The sequence below is a fragment of the Typopeltis vanoorti genome, chromosome 11 (assembly GCF_054136105.1).
Source record: "Typopeltis vanoorti isolate ZY-2024b chromosome 11, IOZ_Tvanoo_1.0, whole genome shotgun sequence".
Classification (NCBI taxonomy): Eukaryota; Metazoa; Arthropoda; class Arachnida; order Uropygi; family Thelyphonidae; genus Typopeltis; species Typopeltis vanoorti.
Window position 1 is genome coordinate 108,515,796 of NC_143559.1, and position 22,815 is coordinate 108,538,610.

Consider the following 22,815-nt stretch of genomic DNA (forward strand, 5'->3'; position numbering starts at 1 on the left):
CAGAGAAGCTAATCTGAAGTCATATGGTCCAAACAAAACAGAAGAAAGAAAAATACAGTGTGTTATGCCAGGATGGAATGATGAGAAACCAAGAAGAAGTCCAAGTAGTAGTAGATTGATGCAGATGAAATTGTAAAATCTAATAGAATTGGAACCTGAAAAATAGCAGATTAATTTGGAAGAAAATATTGACAAAGAATGATAATAATGCAAATTATTTTTGTAATAAAATTGTAATATCCTCTACATCCCTCGGGGCATATATGGTTGCTTCCAACAGTATATAATTATACTTGTTGGAAGCTTTATATGAATGCTTCCTTTCTTCTTACCATTCTTAACAGCAAGATATGTTTCTAAAGAAGGATAATCCTCATTGATCATATATTATCATATATTTATTATTACCGAAATGTGTGGTGAAAGAAGTAGCAGTGTATAAAGAGGGCTCCCGTTTCAGATAAGTTTTTTGAAATAATTGATAGCGCATAAGTTTATGTTCATGAGCAAGAGTTGCTATAAAGGTTGTGTGCTTGTAGTGTTATTAGCTTGTGGGATATTTTGTTTAAATTTATTTACAAATTCGTTGATATTAGAGCTTATGACAGATATTGTAGTAACTGGCAAAGGTAGGATGGCAGCGGCATTGTCTATGCAGGAATTTAACTTCGACTTAAGTTGTTTCATGAAGTGTGAGATGTGCTATATGTACTGGTTTGATTACATAGATAAATTGTGGATATTTAAGGTGGATGGAAGGAGGGTGTGTGCGAAGTGTAAGCTGAATGAGGACTTGATGAGTGTTAATATGTTGGTTTGCTGAAAGTGTTAGTAGCGAGAATACTGCGAGGAAGATGAGTGCTCATCTGATAGAGAAGGACAGTGTAAAAGAGTAATGAAAGAATGTTAAAAAAGTTTTGAAAAAGAGAACAAGCGATCCGAGAAACCTTAATTGATGGTAAGAAAGATAGAAGTGATGTGAATATGGCAGAAGGCAATGAAATTGAGAGAATGAATGAAAGCAAAAGTGTGACCCAAGGTTCGAAAGTTTGAAAATTTGAAAGAATGAATGAGAGCAAAAGTTTGATGCAAGGTTTGAAAGTATGAAAACTCAAAAGAATAAATTAGAGTGAAAGTGTGATGCAAAGTTCAAAAGTTCAAAAATTCGAAAGAATGAATGACAGCAGAAATATGATGTAGGATTCGAAAGTTAGTTGGTTAAGATGAGGGAAGAGATGAAATGGATGCGGAATGAAATTAAGAAAATTCGAGATATGTATGGGAGAGTGAAAATGATGAAAACAAATAATGTTTGTTTTCATCATTTCATTAGGTAATGAAAGACCTGCGAGTGGTGTTGTATGGTGATTCAATTATTAAAGGTGTGCTGGATGACAGGATGCACAAGGTATGTTTTATTGGAGGTAGAATGAGTAGAGTGATTGAGGCATTAGATGTGAGAAGTAAGCAAGCAAAAGAGTTGGTAGTTGTAATAGGTACAAATGACTTGATTGCGAACGAAGAACATGCCAGATTGAATATCAGGACATTGCTTAGACAGATAAAAGTGAAGAGTATGATAGGGAAAGGTGGTAAGCGAGTTGCCTAGGTGTGACATGGTGAGATGAGGCTGAGAGCAAGGATTATGAATGATATGTTAGTGAAAATGTGTGAGGAGAAAGGAGTGCAGTTTGTTAATGTGTGGAATGAGTTTGAAGGATGAAGTGAACTGTATAAGAGTAATGGACTGCATTTGAGTGGTTTTGGTGTGAGTCGCTTGGACAGACTGCTGCTGAAAGGAAGAAAAGTGAGTGCAGAGAATGAATGTGATGAAGTGGGAAGCGATATGGGAGAGTAAGGCAGGAGAGATTGAAGAGGTGGTTATGAATGAAGAAGTGAGTGGCATGAGTATAGAAAATGAGAGAACGGATGTGCAAGATGGACAGGGAAATGAAGAGGCTCAGGGTGGACAGGAGAACACAGCTTGAGAAAGGTGGATGCACCAAGAGGATGTGAATGCATGTGTAGACAGGAAAGGAAGGGGATGACCTGGGATCAAGAGAAAAAGTTGGATTTGAAGAGAGTTCTAAGATAAATAAGGAGAACGGGAAATGGCTTCAGTTGAGCATGGAGAAATCAAATCGAATGAGTGGTATTAGTGGAACTAGCTATAGATCCAGGAATGGGTTGCTGTGTTTGTGTACAAATGCTAGAAGTGTAAGAAACAAGGCAAATGAAATTTAATTGAATCTGTTCACCCAAAAATTGTTGGAATAAGTGAGACATGGTTGGATGAGGACAACATCCTGACAGAAATAGGGATGGAAGGGTATGATGTGTTTCATGAGGATAGAAACGGTAAAAAGGGAGGCAGTGTGCTGTTGATGATAGAGAAAGAATTATGCCCATACAAAGTAGACATGCAAGATGGAAATAGTGCCATTGGTTTTGAGGCAGTGTGTAGCATAAGATAGAGATAAATAGAATGAAATACTTGGTTGGATGTTGTTATAGTCCTGGTAATGTGGATGATAGTGAGATATGACATGTATAATCAAATTAGCCAAGCAAATAAGAAAAGGGTGATCATTATGGGTGAATTTAATTATGGCAATATACACCCTCTGTCTAAAAAGAAACCGAACTTTTCAAAAATAGAAGAAACTAGTGGTGCCACCGGTTGTGTCTTTTTTTGTTGTCGAAAGCAGGAACCTTCATTAGTGTTGTATCAACTGTTTATGACATCTGTTTCATTAGAAACTGAGTTATAGCCAAGAGTGTCAGTGTGTTTTGATGAACGGTCGGAAAATGAGTTTCAAACAGAGAGCTGCAATTGACTTTTGTGTTAAACTTGGTAAAAGTTTTGCCGAAATGCCTCAAATGCATCAAAAAGCATACAGAGTTGTTTGAGTTGTTTAAGCGATTTCAGAGTGGTCATGAGACACTATATTGAGGATGACGAAAACCCGGGCCTTCCAAAAATTGGATTTAGAGAAGTTAGCATCCAAAAAGTGCATGATTTCAATAAAGAAAACCAGAAATCGTCCATGATATTGATTGAAGATGAATTGGGGATTCCAAAATCAACTGTGCACAACATTTTGACCAAGAGTTTGGTCAAGGGCTTTCGTAAATTGAATTCACGATTTGTTCCCCCACAAATTGACCAACGACTGAAAAAATGTATCGAATTGAAAACTGCAAGGACCTTATTAAAACCACTTGTAAATACTTAAACTTCTTGGAAACGATCATTACTGGTGACTAAACGTGGTGTTTTGAGTATGAGCCTGAAACAGAATGCTGAGTGGAGACCACCAGAAGAGGATGATCCAAAAAAAAAAACAAAGGCGCTTGGATAAATCAAAAGTAAAGAAAATACTGATTTGTTTCTACGATTCCAAGGGCATTATCCACAAAGAATTCATTCCGCCTTACCAAACAGTCAATGGTGAGTTTTATCTTAAAGTTTTGAAGCGTTTGATAGCAAGAAGTCGTCAAGTACGGCATGAATATTATGATGCAGGCAGCCGGTCACTTTTGCACGATAATGTACCATCTCATCATTCGAACATTGTGAGACAGTTTTTGAGCAAAAACCAAGTTTATGTGTTGGATCACTCGCTGTATTCACCTGATTTTAGCACCCTGTGACTTCTTTCTCTTCCCCCGACTTCATTTGCTGATGAAAGGAAAGTGATACGATGCCATTGAAAACGTTCAAGCATCAGTAATCTACGACCCTCAACAGTATCCCAAAATCGATATAAAAAAACTCATTTTACAAATTAATTGACTGTGCCAAACGCTGTATCGAAGCTGAGGGAGAATATATTTATTGCAATAAATGATTTGAATAATTATAATTGGCCTGTGTTTTATTTTCTATCAAAAGTTTGGTTTCTTTTTGGACACAGGTAGACTGGGAAAATGAGATAGCAACTGGAAGTAAAGAAAATGAGTTTCTTGAGTTTTTTGAGGGACAACTACCTCAGAAGTATGTAACAGAGGACACACGAGGATTGAGGGTCTTCGATTTGATCATCTCATCAGAGCATGTAATTATAAATGAGGTGTCCAATCACCCTCCAATTGGAGAGAGTGATCATGAAGTAATTACCTGTGTGGTTGCCAGCAGTGTGAAAACCTCTGTGAGAAAAGGGTATATATGGAACTACAAGGGTGATGATTACGAAGAGTTCAGGAAACAGCATGCAGGTGTAGTATGGAATGAGGAGTTAGCTGGAAAAGAGATCAATGCAGCTTGGGGAGATATTCAAGAATTATCTAGTAGAAGCAATATCTAAGTGTATTCCAAGGGTCAGAAGGTTAAATAAGGTGGGTGTGAAATGAATGAATGAAGAGATTAAGCATGTGACCGAGAAAAAGGGCATTATGGAGGCAGCATAAGAGAAGTGGTAATAACCAAGTACACGAGGATTACAAAGACTAGGCAACACAGTTGACTTGGTTGGTAAGGGTAGCAAAAGTGAAGTATGAGCAGCAGTTAGCTAATGAAGCCAAAAAGAATCCTAAGGAGTTCTTTCGATATGCAGCCAACAAAAGAAAGACTGATTATGGAAGGATGAGATTGATTGGAGAAAATGGTATAAGGACAACTCTTGTGGAAGATATAGTGGAGATACTTAATGAACAGCTCATAAAGGTCTTTCATTCTTGTGAATGTGACTTCATGGAGAGATTGGGAGCAGTTGATGATGGGGAGGAGAGACTGACTGTAAGTGAGCAAGAGGTGTATGGGGATTTGAGCAAACTTGATGTTAATAAGGTTGTAGGACATGATAATATATCACTACGTATTCTGAAGGAATGTGCCAGGGAGTTGACATTTTTCTTGACATATTTTTTAATATGAGTCTTGCACTGGGTCAGGTTCCAAAAGAGTGGAAGGAAGGCAAGTTTGTGCTGCTTCATAAGGGAAGTGATAGAACTCAAGCATCAAATTATAGGCCTGTTTGTAGGTCAGTTGTTGTGGTTAAGTTGTTGGTGAAGCTGGTGAGGACTAGGATCCAGAATTAGGTTGACAACAATGGTATTATCTTTGATTGACAGCATGGATTTGCTAAAGGGAGGTCATGCTTTAGTAATCTACTTACTTATTACAATAAGGTGATGGCTTCTTGGACAGAGGAGAGGGATACACAGTAATAGACTTAGATTTCGCAAAGGCTTTTGATAGATTACTGTATGATAAGTTGATAGTCAAAATGGAGCTTATGGGATTGAATATTAGATTAGTGCATTGGATCAGAAACTTGCTGTCTGATAGGTACCAGCAAGTTTTGTATGGGGGAGCAATATCCCAGAAAAGGAAAGTCACTGGTTGTGTACCTCAGGGGTCTAATTTAGAGCCCTTACTGTTTAACTTTTATGTTAATGGTATTGGCAAAGATTTGGATGGAGATATTCAGTTGTTTGCAGATGATGCAAAGTTGGGACAAATTATGAAGAGTAGAGATGTTGTTGCCTTACAAGAAGACTTGAATAAATTGAGTGAATGGGAATGCAAGTTTAGTGTTGCAAAATGTCAAGTTTTAAAATTTGAGAAACAAACATGGGATGTAGAATTTATGCTTGGTGTGAATATATTGTCGGAGGTGGAGGAAATAAGAGATCTTGGGGTTGATAGTGGATAGGGATCTGATATTTAGGGGACACATTGTCAAAATTGTGAGGAGAACACAAAGACTTCTGGGAATGATGCAGAGGACACTGACTTGTAGAAGTAAGAAGATTCTTGTTCCATTGTATACATTGTATAAGGCTTTGATTAAGCCATACATGGACTACTGTGCACAGATATGGTTACTTGGTTTTCAAAAGGATAAAGAGATGTTGGAAAGAGTCCAGAGGCGAATGACTAAGGTAATTTCTGGAATGTTGAATATGAGGAAAGGTTGAGAAGATGCAGTTTACAGAGTCTGGTGGATAGGAAGAAGAGGAGAGATATGATAGAGCCCTGCAAGTTAGTAAGGGGTTGTTATTGGATCAATGTTGGAGAGGTTTTACAGAAAACAGTGGAAATCAGGGGAGAACCAGAGGTCATCCCTGGAATCTGTATAAAGAAATGTCAGCAGGGGAGTGAGAAGCAGGTTTTTTGCATGCAGAGTTGTGAATGATTGGAATGCCTTGCCCGAGAGTGTGGTGTCTGCAGAGAATTTGAGTGTGTTTAAGGCACGGTATGATGAGCTGTGTGTGTATGATAAAAGGACCTCCTAGATGAGTCTTTGACTCCATGGGGTCTTGGGGTAATGTTAATAATAATAATTTGCTCATTTTTTGATGAATTTTAAATATGTTACATTCTTTAATAAAAAGTGTATCCCATATGTATATTCTAAAATAACATTACTTACTATTTTATTATTAAATTAAATGTGCATTTGGAAAAATCTCTTCATTTCTTTTTCTTTTTTTTATTAGTTTTCACTTTAATTTTCTCTACTATTGTTTATTTGATTGTTTAAATACTTATTTTCTTGTTATGAACTAAAAATGATTACGTATTTTAATAAATGTTAATATTATATAGATGTATGTGAAGAAAAAAGGTGTGGTCCAAGAGCTATTTGTGTTGGTAAAGATCATAAACTTGTTTGCAACTGTCCACAGGGTTTCTCTGGTGATCCATTCAATCCCATATCAGGCTGCCAACGTAAGTATTATTATTATTTACACACAGTATAAGACCACTGCTTCACAGGCAGTAGCAACAGGCTGTGTACTTCATCTTATGTTGAGTTTCTCTCACAAAACTAGCTGAAGAACACATATAATTAACAGATATAATTGATATTTGCTTCATAGCTTTAGCATTTTTAGCAGTAATTCTAACTAATACCAATATCTCAACTCAAACTGAATGGTGCCCTCTCACAGCTAAAACCAAAAATATTCCAGTTATAGAAAAGATCAGGTTACATATCTTTTAACACATTTTAACATTTCACTCCTGGCTGTGCTTTACATAGTGTGCATCAGGAAAGAGCTTGCTTGACCACTTATGTCCTTTTCACATCAGGATATATATTGATGAATTGTTACACATTCATCAATATATGTCTATATAATATTCATCCAAGCTTGATTTGCTTCCTCAGTCTTAAGTAAAAGGCTGGTTATATACCACTAATTCGAGCCCTACCCAAGGGTCTATGAGTTGTGGAAATACTTTCTGAATATGAATGCTGTGCTGAACAAAGCAGCCTTTTGCAGCTGCCTGAATTTTAATCCATCTAACTTGAGTGCTTCTAGATGTTTTCTCAATGTTTTAGGGATGGCACCTAAATCACTTATTATTATGGGAACGACTTTCATTTTCTTTTCCCAGATTCGTTCAACTTTGACTTGCAACTCGCGATACTTGGCAATTTTTTCAGTTTCTTTGTTGTCAATCTGATTATCTCCTGGTACTGCTACATGCTCTGTCCAGAAAGAAACCAAACTTTTGATAGAAAATAAAACACGGGCAATTATAATTATTCAAATCATTTATTTCAATCAATATATTCTCCCTCAGCTTCTATACAGCGTTTGGCATGGTCAATTAATTCGTTAAATGAGTTTTTTATATCGGTTTTTGGGATACTGTAGAGGGTCGTGGTTACTGCTGCTTGAACGTTTTCAATGGCATCGTATCGCTTTCTTTTCATCGGCAAATGAAGTCAGGGGAAGAGAAAGAAGTCAGAGGGTGCTAAATCAGGTGAATACGGCAAGTGATCCAACACACACACTTGTTTTTTGTTCAAAAACTGTCTCACAATGTTTGAATGATGAGATGGTGCATTATCGTGCAAAAGGGACCAGCCTCCTGCATCCTGATATTCATGCCGTACATGACAAATTCTCACTATCAATTGCTTCAAAACTACGAGATAAAACTCACCATTGACCGTTTGGCCAGGCGGAATGAATTCTTTGTGGATAATGAATGCCCTTGGAATTGTAGAAACAAATCAGCATTGTCTTTACTTTTGACTTCTCCAAGCGATTTTTTTTTCAGATTCCCCTCTTCTGGTGGTCTCCACTCAGCACTCTAGTACTTTGTTTCAGGCTCATACTCGAAACACCATCTTTCGTCATCAGTAGCGATTGTTTCAAGAAAGTTTGAGTCCTTACGAGTGGTTTTAATGAGGTCCTTCAAGTGTTCAATTCGATACATTTTTTGGTTGACCAATGACCTTGGTCATTGGTCAACTTGTAGGGAACAAATTGTGAATTCAGTTTATGAAGGCCCAAACTCTTGGTTAAAATGTTGTGCACAGTTGATTTTGGAATCCCCAATTATCTTCAATCAATGTCGTGGACAATTTCCTGTTTTTTTTTATGAAATCATGCACTTTTTGGATGTTAACTTCGCTCGGTCCAGTTTTTGGATGGCCCGGCTTTTTGTCATCCTGAAGCATCTCACGACCACTTTGAAATCACTTAAACCACTCGTAAACTTGAATACAGGATAAGCATTCATCACCGTATGCTTTTTGAAGCATTTGATGCATTTTGGTAAAACTTTTACCAAGTTTAACACAAAAGTCAATCGCAGCTCTTTGTTTGAAACTCATTTTCCGACCGTTCGTCAAAACACACTGTCACTCTTGGCACTATAACTCTGCTTCTAATGAAACAAATGTCATAAACTTTCTTGAATGTCATAAACAGTTGACACAACTGTTTATGACATTCAATGTCATAAACAGCTTATCAATGTCACTGCGAGGATTGAGGGCAGGGTGCATTGGCATTAATTTTCAAGTTTTTTGGTTTCAATTCTCCACCCCTAGCTGGGTCCATTCAACAATGCCTGCTGAATATCTTAGATTCTGCAGGCATTGTTGCACAATAATTCTGCACAATAAGATCAAAGTTTTTTCTTTGATCTTATTGTGCAGAATTTCTGATGCTTCTAAAATTCCCAAATATTTGTAACTATCTTCGAATTTTATTGCCTTGATTTTTTCACCATTGAGAAGCTCGATTTCGTTCAGATCTTCAAACTTTCCTCCTGTTATTCCAGCAATTGCAGATTTGTCTAAGCCAAAATCCATTGATATGTCTTGACTGAATATGTGCACAGTATTAAGCGGTGATCCGAGTTTATTCTCTGATTTTGCATAATACTTCAGATCGTTCATGTATAAAAGGCGAGATATCTTTGCATTTTTTTGCACAGTTTGCTGTCTTCTTGAATTTTTTGTATTTATTTATTTTATGTTTTATTTAAAATTCTAGTTAGGGGAATCAATGACAAGATAAACAATAGAGGAGATAATGAGTCTCCTTGAAAGATACCTCTTTTTTTATGTTTACCTCTCCAATTTTTTCTCTATTCAGAACCAACGTTGTTTTCCAATTTTTCATGCTGAATTGCAAAAATTTTTGTATGTTTTCGCTAATACCAAATAGTTCTGTGCATTTTAAAATCCAACTATGACACACTGAATCAAACACTTTTTTTATAATCTATCCAAGCCATATGAAGGTTGGTTTTTCTACGTTTGCAATTTTTCAGAATCATTTTATCAATCAGCAATTGGTCTTTTGTGCCTCTTGAATTTTTGCTGCTACTTTTTTGTTCAATTGGAAAAAGAGGATTCGCTTTAAGATAGTTGTATATTTTGTAGCTAGTATGCCTGTAAGTAGCTTAAAAGTTGTTAGCAGGCAGGTTATTGGTCGGAAGTTTTCTGGATTTTCAGCCTTTTTCTTTATCCTTTTTGATCAAAAATGTTTTTCCTGCTGTGAGTCCCTCTTCTTTGCTTTGTCCTTCTAAAACATCGTTAAATTGATTAGCAAGTCTTTCGTGTAATAAATTTAGTTTAATCCTTTATCCAAGTGTGAGCAAACAAAGTTTGCGCCTGAAAGTATCTTCAGGACTGGGGTAAGGTGGTACAACACTAGACAACTCGTTGCAAAAGTGGAGCAAGCTAACATCACTCCTCTCTCAGTATCTCCCATAATGCAAAACACATCTCCTTGCGGATATGTATAATATTATGCATTAAGGGAAGGGCCACTACCTAGACTAGTTTCGACCTTTATTGAGGTCTCTTCAGTGGGAGCCAGGCCCAAGTGGAGATACCAGGCAGAAACATTAGCAAGGTCATCTCTACCTATAGGAGTTGCCAAACGGTGTGCCACCTTTTTATTAAATTACTCTGAAACTTTCAACATCTTTCGTGTAAGCCTGTCAGATATTTCAACCAGTAGCCATTGTAATTCATCCTTCCTTGGTGTTGACCAATTTTTTATCCTTTTAGCTTGCTTTTGAACCATTCAGTTGTTATTTTCAGTTGGTCTATTATTCGTTCTTGAGATTCATTCATAATTTGTTCAATCCACTTTGCCTTGTTATTGTGCCTCTTAGGGTTGTCCCATAGGTTTTGCCAAAATTTAATTGTATTTTCTTTGTCTGTGGTATTTATATTTTCTTTAAGATTATCAATCTGCAGCAATCAATTTTCTTGTAAAATTGGTGCTGATTCATACGAAACATTGAATTTTGCTTGTACTGTTCAATGCATTCACTGTATCTTCTTATTTTAGCTGCAACTGCAACTATTTTTTGTTTCAGTTCTTCCAGTACTTCATCAATAGGTCATGTTCCAATATTATATCTCTTTATGAGGTTATTTCAGATTTTCATGTTTTTCAGTTTCTTTTCCTTACGAAATATAGATATATATTTAAGAAATATATAAATCAGCTTCATGTTTTTTTTTTTTTGGTAGAATTTTTATTTAACATTAATTTAAAAACTAATATTTCATTTATTTTGATAAAATTATGGAGACTGCTACCATGTTAAGAGATTAATATTTCATGTAAAACTAATATTAATGAACTGTATTTGTGATACAAAACATATCTTAAAAGTAATGTTTTCCTATTATTAGTTCATAATATTTTCTTATAAAAATATTATGCATTACATAAATGGGTTGATTTCTGCACCAAGTGAAATATCTATGAATATCTAACAATATTTATTTTTTTCATCATATCATTCTGTGTTTTCTACAAAAATATCAAAAGTAAACATTAAAATCAGCAGTGATCTAAATGACCTACATTGCTTTGAGATTGTTGCATATGTATTTGAATTATCATTGAACTTGCACTGGTACTGAATATTACTGTTTATGTAAAGAATAGTTTCTATAATAAATTTAGTTTAATCCTTTATCCAAGTGTGAGCAAACAAAGTTTGTGTCTGAAAATATCTTCAGGACTGAATATGGTGTTGTACTGCCTTACTAGGGTAAGGCAGTACAACACCAGGCAACTTAGCAAAGGTGGACCAAGCTAACAACACTCCTATCCCAGTATCTCCCATAATGCAAAACACATCTCCTTGTGGATATGTATAATGTTATGCATTAAGGAATTGGCCACTACCAGACTAGTTTCGACCTTTATTGAGGTCTCTTCAGTGGGAGCCAGGCCCAGAGGTGGAGATACCAGGCAGAAGCAATAGCGAGGTCATCTTTACCTATAGGAGTTGCCTGGTGTTGTACTGCCTTACCCCAGTAAGGTAGTACAACACCATATTCAGTCCTAAAGATATTTTCAGGTGCAAACTTTGTTTGCTCACACTTGGATAAAGGATTAAACTAAATTTATTATAGTCTAACCAAGTGAAAAATAAACTTTCAATAAAGAATAGTTTCCATTCTTGTTTCTTTCCAGTTCAGTCATCAAAAATAAATTAAGCATTATATAGGAAACCACATATGTAGATACGTCTTCTAATTGTTCTAAATCAGAAATTATATCATTTACAAAAGCAAATTAAAAATCCTGTTAATATGACATAAATCTTTTGAATAAATCTTCACAGTCCTTTATTTCATCTTTTTATCTCAAGTAATTTCCAAAAACAAGATAGACTCTGCTGATATTTTAGGATTAGGATTTTCCAACCTTTTCTTTGATTCTTGGAAATAAACTTCAAAAACAAAATTTTTTCTTCTTTCTTGGGATTAAAGAATATATGTAATATTATTATTATTATACTGGTATCTCCACAGAGTCAGAAGACTCGGCACACGAGACCTGCACTAACAATTATTCACATAATCCTTAACTCATTCACCATTGGGACACAACCACCTGTGGAAATCCATTCCAATCATTCACCACTCTCCAAGCAAAGATTATAGTCTGCACATCGTTATCAACCATATTCTTACACAATTACCAGGAACAACTCATAGTTGTCTCCTTGTTCGCCATGTACTGAAAAATTTATTTTCTGTCAGTCTTATAGAACACCTTTAGTAACCTATAAGTTTCTGTCATATTCAGTCTGTTTTGCCTGTCACAACCCACACATCTTCAATCTGTCCTCACATGGAACATTCTACAGACCTGTCACCAGCTTGGTCACTCATCTCTGGATTCTCTCCACTACCTCTTCATCCCCAAGAAACCAAGGTGACCAAATCTCTTTCCATTAGCCAAGATGCGGCTATATCACAGCCTTATTAAGAGGAATAACCTTCCTATCTTTATTTGTTAATGTATTCTTTAATTTCCACGTAATCCTTTAATCTATTTTGCCAACTTTTGCAAGTATGCCCTCAGAACTTTAACTCACTGTCCACCATTATCCTCCATATCCCTAACCTCAACCAAGTTCTTGCAATCTAGTATCACAATTTAATATACAATATGTAATCTTTTCATTCCAAAGTGCATAACTTACACTTTGCCAAATTAAACTGACAACCATTATCCTTTGCCTATACTGCCAATTATTTAAATCATCCTGCAGGATGGTTACATCACCAATTTTGCATCATCAGCAAACAGCTGAATATCCCTCTCCATGTTATTTGATGTACAAATTAAACAGTAGTTGCCCTACAGAGCCTTGTGGTATTCCACTAATTACCTTCATTCTTCTGGATTCTACTCCATCATATACTATTCTGGATACATGTAGATACATCTCTAATGTTATTACCAGTTATAGCACTTTCATACTCCTGGTTCTCCCCCCCTCTCCATCACATGCTGTTTCAGTTAATTATCTCTCACTTACTGTATGAATTATAATTTCATCATGTGTCAACAGTTGTCTGTCTGTTAACAATTCCTCTCCTCCACCCATGCTACTTCATATCCATTTGCTGTAGTGTATGTAATAGTTTCCCATCTGTCAAACATCTTTGCAGAGTCCAGTAATATCATAGTGTAGCCATTTATTTCTGTTATCCTATTCAGCTGTCACTGTATTATAAAATGTGAGTAAATTACTAAAGCGGGACCTAACTTTTACAGAGCCATGCTGCCTACCATTGAGTATCATATTCCTCTCCACCCATTCCTGAATTGTACCTTTAACCAACTTTTCCATTTACCACCACTACTGAGATACTAATGTCCTGCTCTCTTTCTACTCCCTTGGAACCGTGCCAGAATTGAGTCTTAGATTAAACAACTTGATCAGAAGCACTACCAGTTCACTTGTACATTCTCATATATATACAAGCCAATGTGACATCAAATCTGACTGCTATATTCATATTGATATTTTTCAGTATTCTGAGCACCTCCAGTTCATCAACCTTAATTCACGTATTGGTCTCTGTTACATTGACAACTGCAGTACCACCACTGGGATGATACATACTTGCAAACAGATCACTTTGCAAGTGTGTCAGCTCAGTTTTTCGATTTCCTGTCATCAGCATTGATTAAAGTTATCTTTCTATAATCATCCTTTTTCTTACTTGCTGTATAAAGAAAATAGTAATAAATAAACTTTAAAAGACTTTTTAGGATTTCCTCTGGTTTGCTTAGCTAATTTTCTCTCATAATCTGATTTACTCCTCCTTACCATACTGGTTACCATTCTTGTGCTTTGTATGTTATGAGCATTCTGATCACTTTTTTATACTTCCTCCACAATGTTATCTTTTAATGCAGCTCTTACTTTTTTATTGCTACTCATTTGACTCTTACTTCTGTTAAACAGTTCCTGATCATTTCCCATATGCTGTTCACAGTCTTTCCTTGTAGTTTCTTATACTATGGCACTGCAGCAGGCTTCCTCTTAATGTTGTCAAATTCAGCATCTTTGTAGTTCGAGATATATCCTTTCTTAACTGAGGATGCTACATGTTTAGCAACCTTCAAGAACAAGACAACATGGTCACTTCCCCAAATTTTCAGCAGAGATTCTCTCTTGGTTGCAGATACATCTTCTAATTCTAATAGTTATATCACTCCTAAACACCTAGTCCTCCTCCTCCATCACATGCTATTTCAGCTAATTATCTTTTAGTTACTATGTAAATTCCATTTCCATCTTGCCACCACATGCCCTTTCCTCTTTCCAGTCTATGTATCCATAGTTGAAGCCCTCATAAAAACTGCTTGAACTACACTCATTGTGCTAATATGCCAATGCATAGCATTAAATGTTTCAATGCACATTCTAGTTTATAGCTGCGACCAACAATATATTTTGTCTCGTTGGCCTATATTTCACACCAGATTACCATTTCCCTCAGATCTAAATCCTCCTTAACTTTTATTTTTATTGATTGAAGTTCTTCAGCTATTATCAGTAATACTTTTTCTGTCTTATCCTTCTATTCTTCCTTAAAATACAATACTCCTTATATTCTATCTCTGTAACTATATCATCTTCTGTTAACTAGGTTTTGATAATTTTCAAAGTCAAAGTGACCAATACTAAAAATCTTCCCATTTATTTGTGATACTTCTGGCATTTGTGCACATGCATTTCAACATCCCTTCAGGCTCACAATTACCCTTACATAACATAATTATCAACCAATTTAGATTTGAAGTCTAGGAAACTGTGAACTGTATACTCAGCATTTTATGATCTCTGTGCTCATACTCATTTGTCCAGGGGAGGCTAGACACATGCTTGACGGCATCCAATCCTCCCCCACCCCAATATCTCTAGTTTCCCTGGTTTTGCACTTCTGATCTCTCACTGAACAACACTTTTTGCAAATGTCTAATTCCAAAAACCATTAATGCAATCAATCAGGCATAAGTAAGTCCTTTCATCCATCAAATTCACTCCATACATCCATAAACTGCACACACCATTCCTCCTATACTCTTTTTCATTGAATCATTTGTATCATGCTGAGGCAGCAGACTCACAGTTTTTGCTTTCTTGCTCTTCTTTTTCACTTCTTCCAGCAACTGTTTCATATCTTCTCTCATTGCATATTTCTCACCTTTCAAACCATTTGTGCCTGCCAAAACAATGAACTCTTTTATTTCTCCTCACTGCAAACTAATAGCTTCACTAACATCCTTGATTTTCAATGGAAACTTTTTTTTGCTGCATTCTCATCTAGTACACCTCTTATGATAGAATCGCTATTCAAAACCCTCTTCTTACTCTCAGTTTCTAGTTCATTCCATATTCTTCCCATTCACTTTTCATTCTCTTTTCTGCTGTGCTATATACCAAACATTTCTCAAGTTGCCTGAGCTCATATTTGGTCCTGTGAACGATGGCCTAAAAGCACACTATTTCTCTTTTCATTGCCATCTCATCATCCATATTACCTTCAACCATTTCTTTCATACCTCTTTCATATTTCATCCACTATCACTCACTCCTCTCACTGCATCTTCTACAACACTTTCACTATTATGCCTTACATGATTAATATTCATCACTTTATTCTCATGCTTTTGACACATCTCACATTTCTTGCACATGATCATATAACATTTCCAAACATGCTCTTTATTCTTACTCTCATACCATGAGCCATTTACCCATATTGAGCACATGCTACATTGCATGAAATCCCCCATATTAAGGTCTGTGTAAAAATGCTTTTTTAAACAATATACACATAAGAAGATTCAAAACAAACACACTTGATTGCACCATCATAAAGTAATAATAATCAGAAATATTGTGAATATTTCTGATTATTATTACCTTATTATTAAGTCTTACCAATAATAATCAGAAATATTGTGAATATTTTTTCTAAAATTATAAGACATATTGGTAAGACACATGTTCTCTGTAACGCTCCAATAGCTTCTCTATAGTAATCACCTACAGATAATTGAAAATTCTTTAAAAAAATTTCCATTTATTTTATTTTGAAATGGGAATTTTAGTATTTTACTGTTTAATTGTTGTTGTTTTACTATGTATTTCCTCCTACAGTAAAACTTTTATTTTGTTTGTGCATGTGTCACAGTAGCATGTTTGTATGTAGAGAGGGGGAATTATTCCCTATATACAGTTTTATTGGAATGTTTGATAGCATAGAGTTCGATTAATGCAGGTTTAAATATAATTATCTATGCCCTTTGAAATTTAACCTACCAACTAAATATAGAATTTCTGTTAAGTACCATTTTCATTTCAGAACCTTTACAATGAATAAACAAACAGACATGGGCTAAAGATCCCATGTTAATTTCCTTATAGTTCTTCAGTGATAAAAGATTGTTTAGTTGACCTCAGTCTCTCCAAAACTTTAATTTTGGAAAAGTAAAATCCTTTTTTTTCTTCTTTTGTTTTGATACCATGAAACAGAATTTCAAATATATTAAGGTTTCTCTTCTTAGAATAATAATAAATTTCCTTTGGTATAACAGTGTGGTATTTATGACTGCAAAATACTCAGTTAAAAAAAAGCTTTCTCTTCTGATCTAGATATTACTTTTCACTTGAAAGCTGTTTGCTTTAGAAATCCTGGATTCATACAGTAATGGATGGAGAGGTGTTCCAAAAGATTTTTGTAACTTTTTTTTTGTATGTTTCTCTTCTTTGGACATCATTAGTCCATCTGTCCTTTGGAAAAATATCTTCTGTCAGTAGTCCACAACTACAATTTTCACTGGTTTAAGATGACTGTCAAAAATTTTTTTTTCAGACTACCCATCCCTTAGTCACTCACAGTACTGCTGATCTTTTCAGAATTTCATGTGAGTGTGTTAGCTATTAAAAACATGTAGTACAAGGTGAAAACTTCAAAACTAAGTTATTTGATTAATCTAGTTATTATTAATGGGATCTTATTGGAAGGTGATTTTTTGTAAGTTTTTTTAAAAGAAATTATATATGATTATTTTATTTTTAGCTGATTTATGTGGTGATAATAGGGACTGTCCTGATAGCCGAGTGTGCAAGCCTAGCAGAGAGGGTATTAGAGATTGCTCTAGTAAGTAAAGGAAAACATAAACATTATGTAGAATATATTCATTCTGTATTGTAATATAATAGAGTACATATATTCTGTATCTGATTGTGTGTGTAATGCTTAGTCTTGGTGTCTACTAGTTAATAAATACTAATGTATGATATATTACAGTCACCTCTCACTAGCCATTATAATAAACTAAAAAAAAAAAATCCTGACTAAAACTCCATAAATGAAATACTATGCTAAAAAAAATTCACTAGTAAACATTCAGTATAACAAACTGTTTCTGTGCTTTCTATAAGTTTGTTATAGTGAGAGCTGATTGTAATTTTTTTTTAAAATTTAATTCCTGCTCGTGCAAGGTTTTAAGCCTATAGTACATTAGTAGCATGAATGGCATGATATTGGCATAGAAAATCAAAATGAAAATAATCTAGGACCCCAATAATGCAAGAAGAATTTGATAAAGCACTATCTGAAATGTTGTTTCTAATTTAGAACATGATTTATATAAAATAAGACCCAATGTATATAAGATTTTGAAACACTTAAATGCAGATACCAAAGAAAACATAAAATTAAACACTGAATTAAAATTGAAATTTGAAGAATTTCTAAATTACTACACAGAATTGTGGACAGACAAATATTTTAAAAAAGACAACTGGCAAACAATTAACGAAAATGAAAAGGAAATAACTAAAGAAGAATTAGAAATCAGCCTGAAAGAAACAAGAAACGGAAAATCACCTGGAGAAGATAAGCTAGGTTCAGAACTATATAAATACGCAGGAACAAGATTCAAAGAAAGACTCTTATTATTTTTAAATAAAATTTATTAAATTGGTGTCCCCCCAATAGAATGGAAAAAAAAACAATTGTGATTCCTATCTTTAAAAAAGGTTATAGAGATAACTCTAAAAACTATAGATGTATCAGTATACTAAATTCCTGTTACAAAATGTATAGCAGAATCTTAAATAGCAAACTAATGAAATATTCCAAAAACTTTATTTTAGAAGTACAGAATGGATTTAGAAAAGGACGATCATGTATAGACCCGGCCTTTTGCCTAAAATTAATAATAGAGAAAAGAAGAGAATACAATTTAGAAACACATATTGCATTTATTGACTTTGAAAAAGCATTTGACAAAGTTAAAAGAAACATATTATTTAACATAGTAAAAGAAAGACAAATACCAAATAATATCCTAAAAGCTATCACAAGTATATATGAAAATAATCAAATACAAATAAGATTAAATCATGAGCTATCATATACGAGAGAGACAAACCAAGGGGTCCAACAGGGATGTCCCCTCTCAGCAACTCTTTTTAATATCTACTTAAATGAAATAATAATAAAATGGAATAAAAATTTACATCAAGGAATTAAACTTTCTCCTACAGTAAACTTAAACACTCTCCTCTTTGCCGACGACCAAATAATAATTACAAATTCTGAAGATAACTTACAGAAAGCTATTTTAGATCTAAATGAGATATCCAAAGATTATGGTATGATAATATCATCAGAAAAATCAAAAACTATGGACAAGATCCAGCAAGAACTGAAATAGTAATAGATAACAAGATATTAGAACAGGTGAATTCATTTAACTACCTAGGATGTATGATTGCATATGAAAATGAAAAAGATATAAACGTAAAAATTGCAAAATATTTAAAAATAACAGGTGTAATTAACTCTATATTTAAACCAAACTTAGTTCAAAAACAAACCAGACTAAAAGTATACAATACATTAGCCCTACCAGTCTTAATGTATGGAAGTGAAATCTGGACAATAAAACAAAAAGACAAACAAAGATTAACAACAGCAGAAATGAAGTTTATGAGAAAAACTGCAAAATATACCCTAATTTGATCACAAAAGAAATTAAGAAATTATGAAAGAATTAAACCAAGAACCAGTAATAGAATAAATTAAAAAATATAAACATAAATGGATGGAACATGCTCAAAGAATGAAAACAGAACGATTACCAAAACAAGCCTTAAAGTACAAGCCATTAGGAAAAAGAAAACCAGGACTTCCTCTTAAAGAATTCAACAATGACTTCTAAGGCCAGAACAGGCCATGCTAGGCCTAAATCATTGATAGGCATGATGATGATGACTATCTGAAATGAGTAAGGGAAAAAGTCCAGGTGTAGACAATATTCCTATAGAACTACTACAAAATCTAGGTGATGAGACAAATCTATGATAGAGGAGAAATACCAAAGGAGTTTATGAAATCAACTATAATACCAATACCAGAAAAGAATAATGCTTTTTTTTTTTTTTTTTTTCCCTTCTCTTCATGTTAGGCCTAGTGGCCTGTTACGGGCTATCCTTAGCCCTTCTAAGCTCTACCCATCCCAAGGATAAGGTGGCTAACCCTATGCCTTCTGGTGTATCCTATGGCTGTAGATGCGGGTGTTCTCAGGGCTGGTTTGCCTGCTTGCGGGAGGAAAAATCTATGATAGAGGAGAAATACCAAAGGAGTTCATGAAATCAACTATAATACCAATATCAGAAAAGAATAATGCTTTTTTTTTCTTCCCTTCATGTATTAGGCCTAGTGGCCTGTTATGAGCTATTCTTAGCCCTTCTAAGCTGTACCTGTCCCAAGGATAAGGTGGCTAACCCTATGCCTCCCAGTGTATCCTATGGCTGTAGATGCATGTGTTCTCGGGGCCGGTTTGCCTGCTTGCGGGAGGAAAAAACCCCAGATAAACTGGGGAGAAAAACCTTGCAGTCCATGCCCAAGACTGGCTAACTTGGCTATGTCTGAGAAAGATCCTTAAGCTCCTCACGTTAGCAACATGAATCGAACCTAGGACACTCCTTTCTCAGGAATATGGTTGCGAAGCTCATAGCCACTTGGCTAACTGCACAGACAACTAATTCAGAACAATAGCTTTAATCCCACATGTTAGCAAAATTCTACTAAAAATTATTCAAAATACAATTTATTCAAAAATAGACTGTCTACTGGATGAAGACCAATTCGCATTCAGAAAAAATAAAGGAACAAGAGAGGCAACACTCTGTTTAAGAACAATAATAGACAGAAGAATAGATCTTAGTAAAAACACTTGCATTTGCTTCCTTGATTTAGAGAAAGCATTTGATAAAGTAAACCAGCAAATACTCCTAAATTGTCTAAATAATATCGGCATAGACTTGAGGGATAAGAAAATAATTTATCAAATGTATAAAAATCAAAATGGACTGATTAAAATCAATGATAAAGAGAAAATAATAAATATAAGGAGTGGAGTAAGACAAGTATGTATACTTTCACCACTTTTATTTATATATTGAAAATGCCATTCAGGAAACTAAAGATAAAATAAATAGCAGCATAAAGATAAATGGTGAACAAGCCATGTGTATGAGATTTGCTGATGACATAGCCCTTGTAGCAGAAAACAGAAGAACGTTAAAAACAATACTAGAATTACTAAATAATAACCTCAAAAATATAAAATGAAAATCAACACAGATAAGACTAAAATCCTTGTTACATGTAAACCCCTCCCATCAATATTGAGCATATAGACTTCAACAGGAAACAAATAAAACAAGTAAAAAGCTTTAAATACTTATGAAGCTTAACAGAAGATGGCAGAACAAGAGAAGGCATAAGAGTATTATTATTATTATGTGACACCTCCAGGCAGTTCAAAGACTCATCGAGGAAGAGTGTGCCAACAGCATCAAACGATTGACCCGTCCAACTACTAACCACACTTAAACTTGCTTAACTTTTTGCGTGAGCCATTAGTAGTAGAGGCTCTACCAATCGACCAACCTTTGCTCACACGATCAAGAATAAATAATGCAAAAGCCCAATTCTATAAGATGAAAAACATTTTAACAGGAAACTTCAACCTACAATTGAAAAAAAATAATAATAAAGACATTGATGTGGAGCATCGCACTGTATGGATCTGAAACCTGGATTCTAGGCAGAGAAGACATAAGAAGATTGGAGGCTTTTGAAATGTGGTGCTGGCTTCGCATGGACAGAGAAAAAATCAAATGAACAAGTCCTGAGAGAGATAAGTGAAACAAGAAGTCTAATTAGATCAATCAAAATTAGAAGGGATAGGTGGTATGGACATATACTTTGGCATTATGGGCTTGTGAAAAGAATAACTGAAGGCAAAATAGTGGGGGAAAGAAGAAGAGGCAGACCAAGGAAAAGCTTTGTTGACCAAGTCAAAGAAAGCACAGGCCTGAGGAGCTACCAGGAGATTAAGAAGAAAGCCAATAACAGGACGGAATGGAGGAAATTGCTGCTGAGCTACCAGTCCCAAGATTGATGCAACTGATGATGATGAGCATGAATGGACTATGAACATATATTTTTATTAATTGTATATATTTATGTATTTTCTTTGAATTTTTCCATAGTCCAGAAACCCTACTGTAGAGACATAATATGGAACTTCTTTCAGCTACTTCCAACCACCAGTTCAAATCCCATGTCCACAGTGAGATTTGAACCCACAGCCTGTTAGTTGGAGAACAGATATGCTAACCACTTGGCCCACCAGACCAGCAAGAACTAAGAAATTATTATCAAATAAATCTTTATTGAACTTACTTTGTATCATTATTTATTTTTCAGACATCATTCTGCTATAAAAAGTGTCATAAGATTCTCAATGAAGATTAGCATAGGTTTATAAGGGCAGATCTTACTCCCACTCTACCTACTTGTATTTTATAATTAAGTGATGAATGTGCCAAATAAGCAAGACTCATATGCATTGTCATTTCTGGACTTTGCAAGGGAACGTGACATGTTATATTGCCTTATGAAGAGTTTGTGTATAAGTTGAGGGAGACTACTATGGATAATAGATTAGTGCAGTGGATAGGAAATTAGCTATCTGATAAGATATGAGAAACTTTCATATGGAGAGATTGGCGAATGAGTGTTTCAGAAAAGGAGAGTAACAGGTGATGCGCCACAAGTTTTTTCCATTTTTGGATACAGCTGTTTGACTTATTTGTTAATAATACTTCATGTTGTTTGATTGGGAATGTTTGTTTCTTTTTATGCCATTTGCACTCATGTCTCCATTACATGGTTGGAAATAATATGACATGTGCCATTTCATTGGAAAAGACATAAATTTGATTTTTGTTTCTGACTTGAGGAATGTTTCTTTTAAATAAAAGGGCATTTTTCAGCTGAAAGTGAGTTAGCTAGTCTCATAGAGAATTTTTTTTTTTCCCCTCCCATATCACTTAGGTTTTAGATTGCACAATTAAAACTGGCCTGACAGCATCTGAAATGCTGTCAAGAATACAGGAGGTGTATGCTATGTTATAAGGGAATTAGGGACCTAAATTTGGGAAAGAGTGACCAAGGTGGATCCTGGATTTGGATGCTAAGAAATTCTTGTAAACCTAATCTAGGAGCTAAAATTTTGGGAACTTGGGTTTAGAGACTATAAAATACTGAAATGTTGAATGGAAGGATCCCTGACAAGTGAACCTGTAACTGGAGCCTAACCTGAAGGGCTGCACATTCCCAAATCCCCATATTATGATCAGCCAACAGTCCCACTGACAAAAGGTTGGAAACTCATAGCATATTAGGG

At 34.9% G+C, this 22,815-nt stretch overlaps 1 protein-coding gene across 1 annotated transcript in view; it reads left to right on the forward strand.

The window, feature by feature from the left end:
* LOC150101923 (uncharacterized) overlaps positions 1–22,815 on the forward strand; it is a 1,001,066-nt gene that overhangs the window by 373,752 nt on the left and 604,499 nt on the right. The window contains exons 50-51 of the mRNA XM_090399931.1: positions 6,554–6,676; positions 17,124–17,204. Of these exons, the coding sequence (XP_090256057.1) occupies positions 6,554–6,676; positions 17,124–17,204 (204 nt within the window). The remainder of the gene's footprint in view (positions 1–6,553; positions 6,677–17,123; positions 17,205–22,815) is intronic.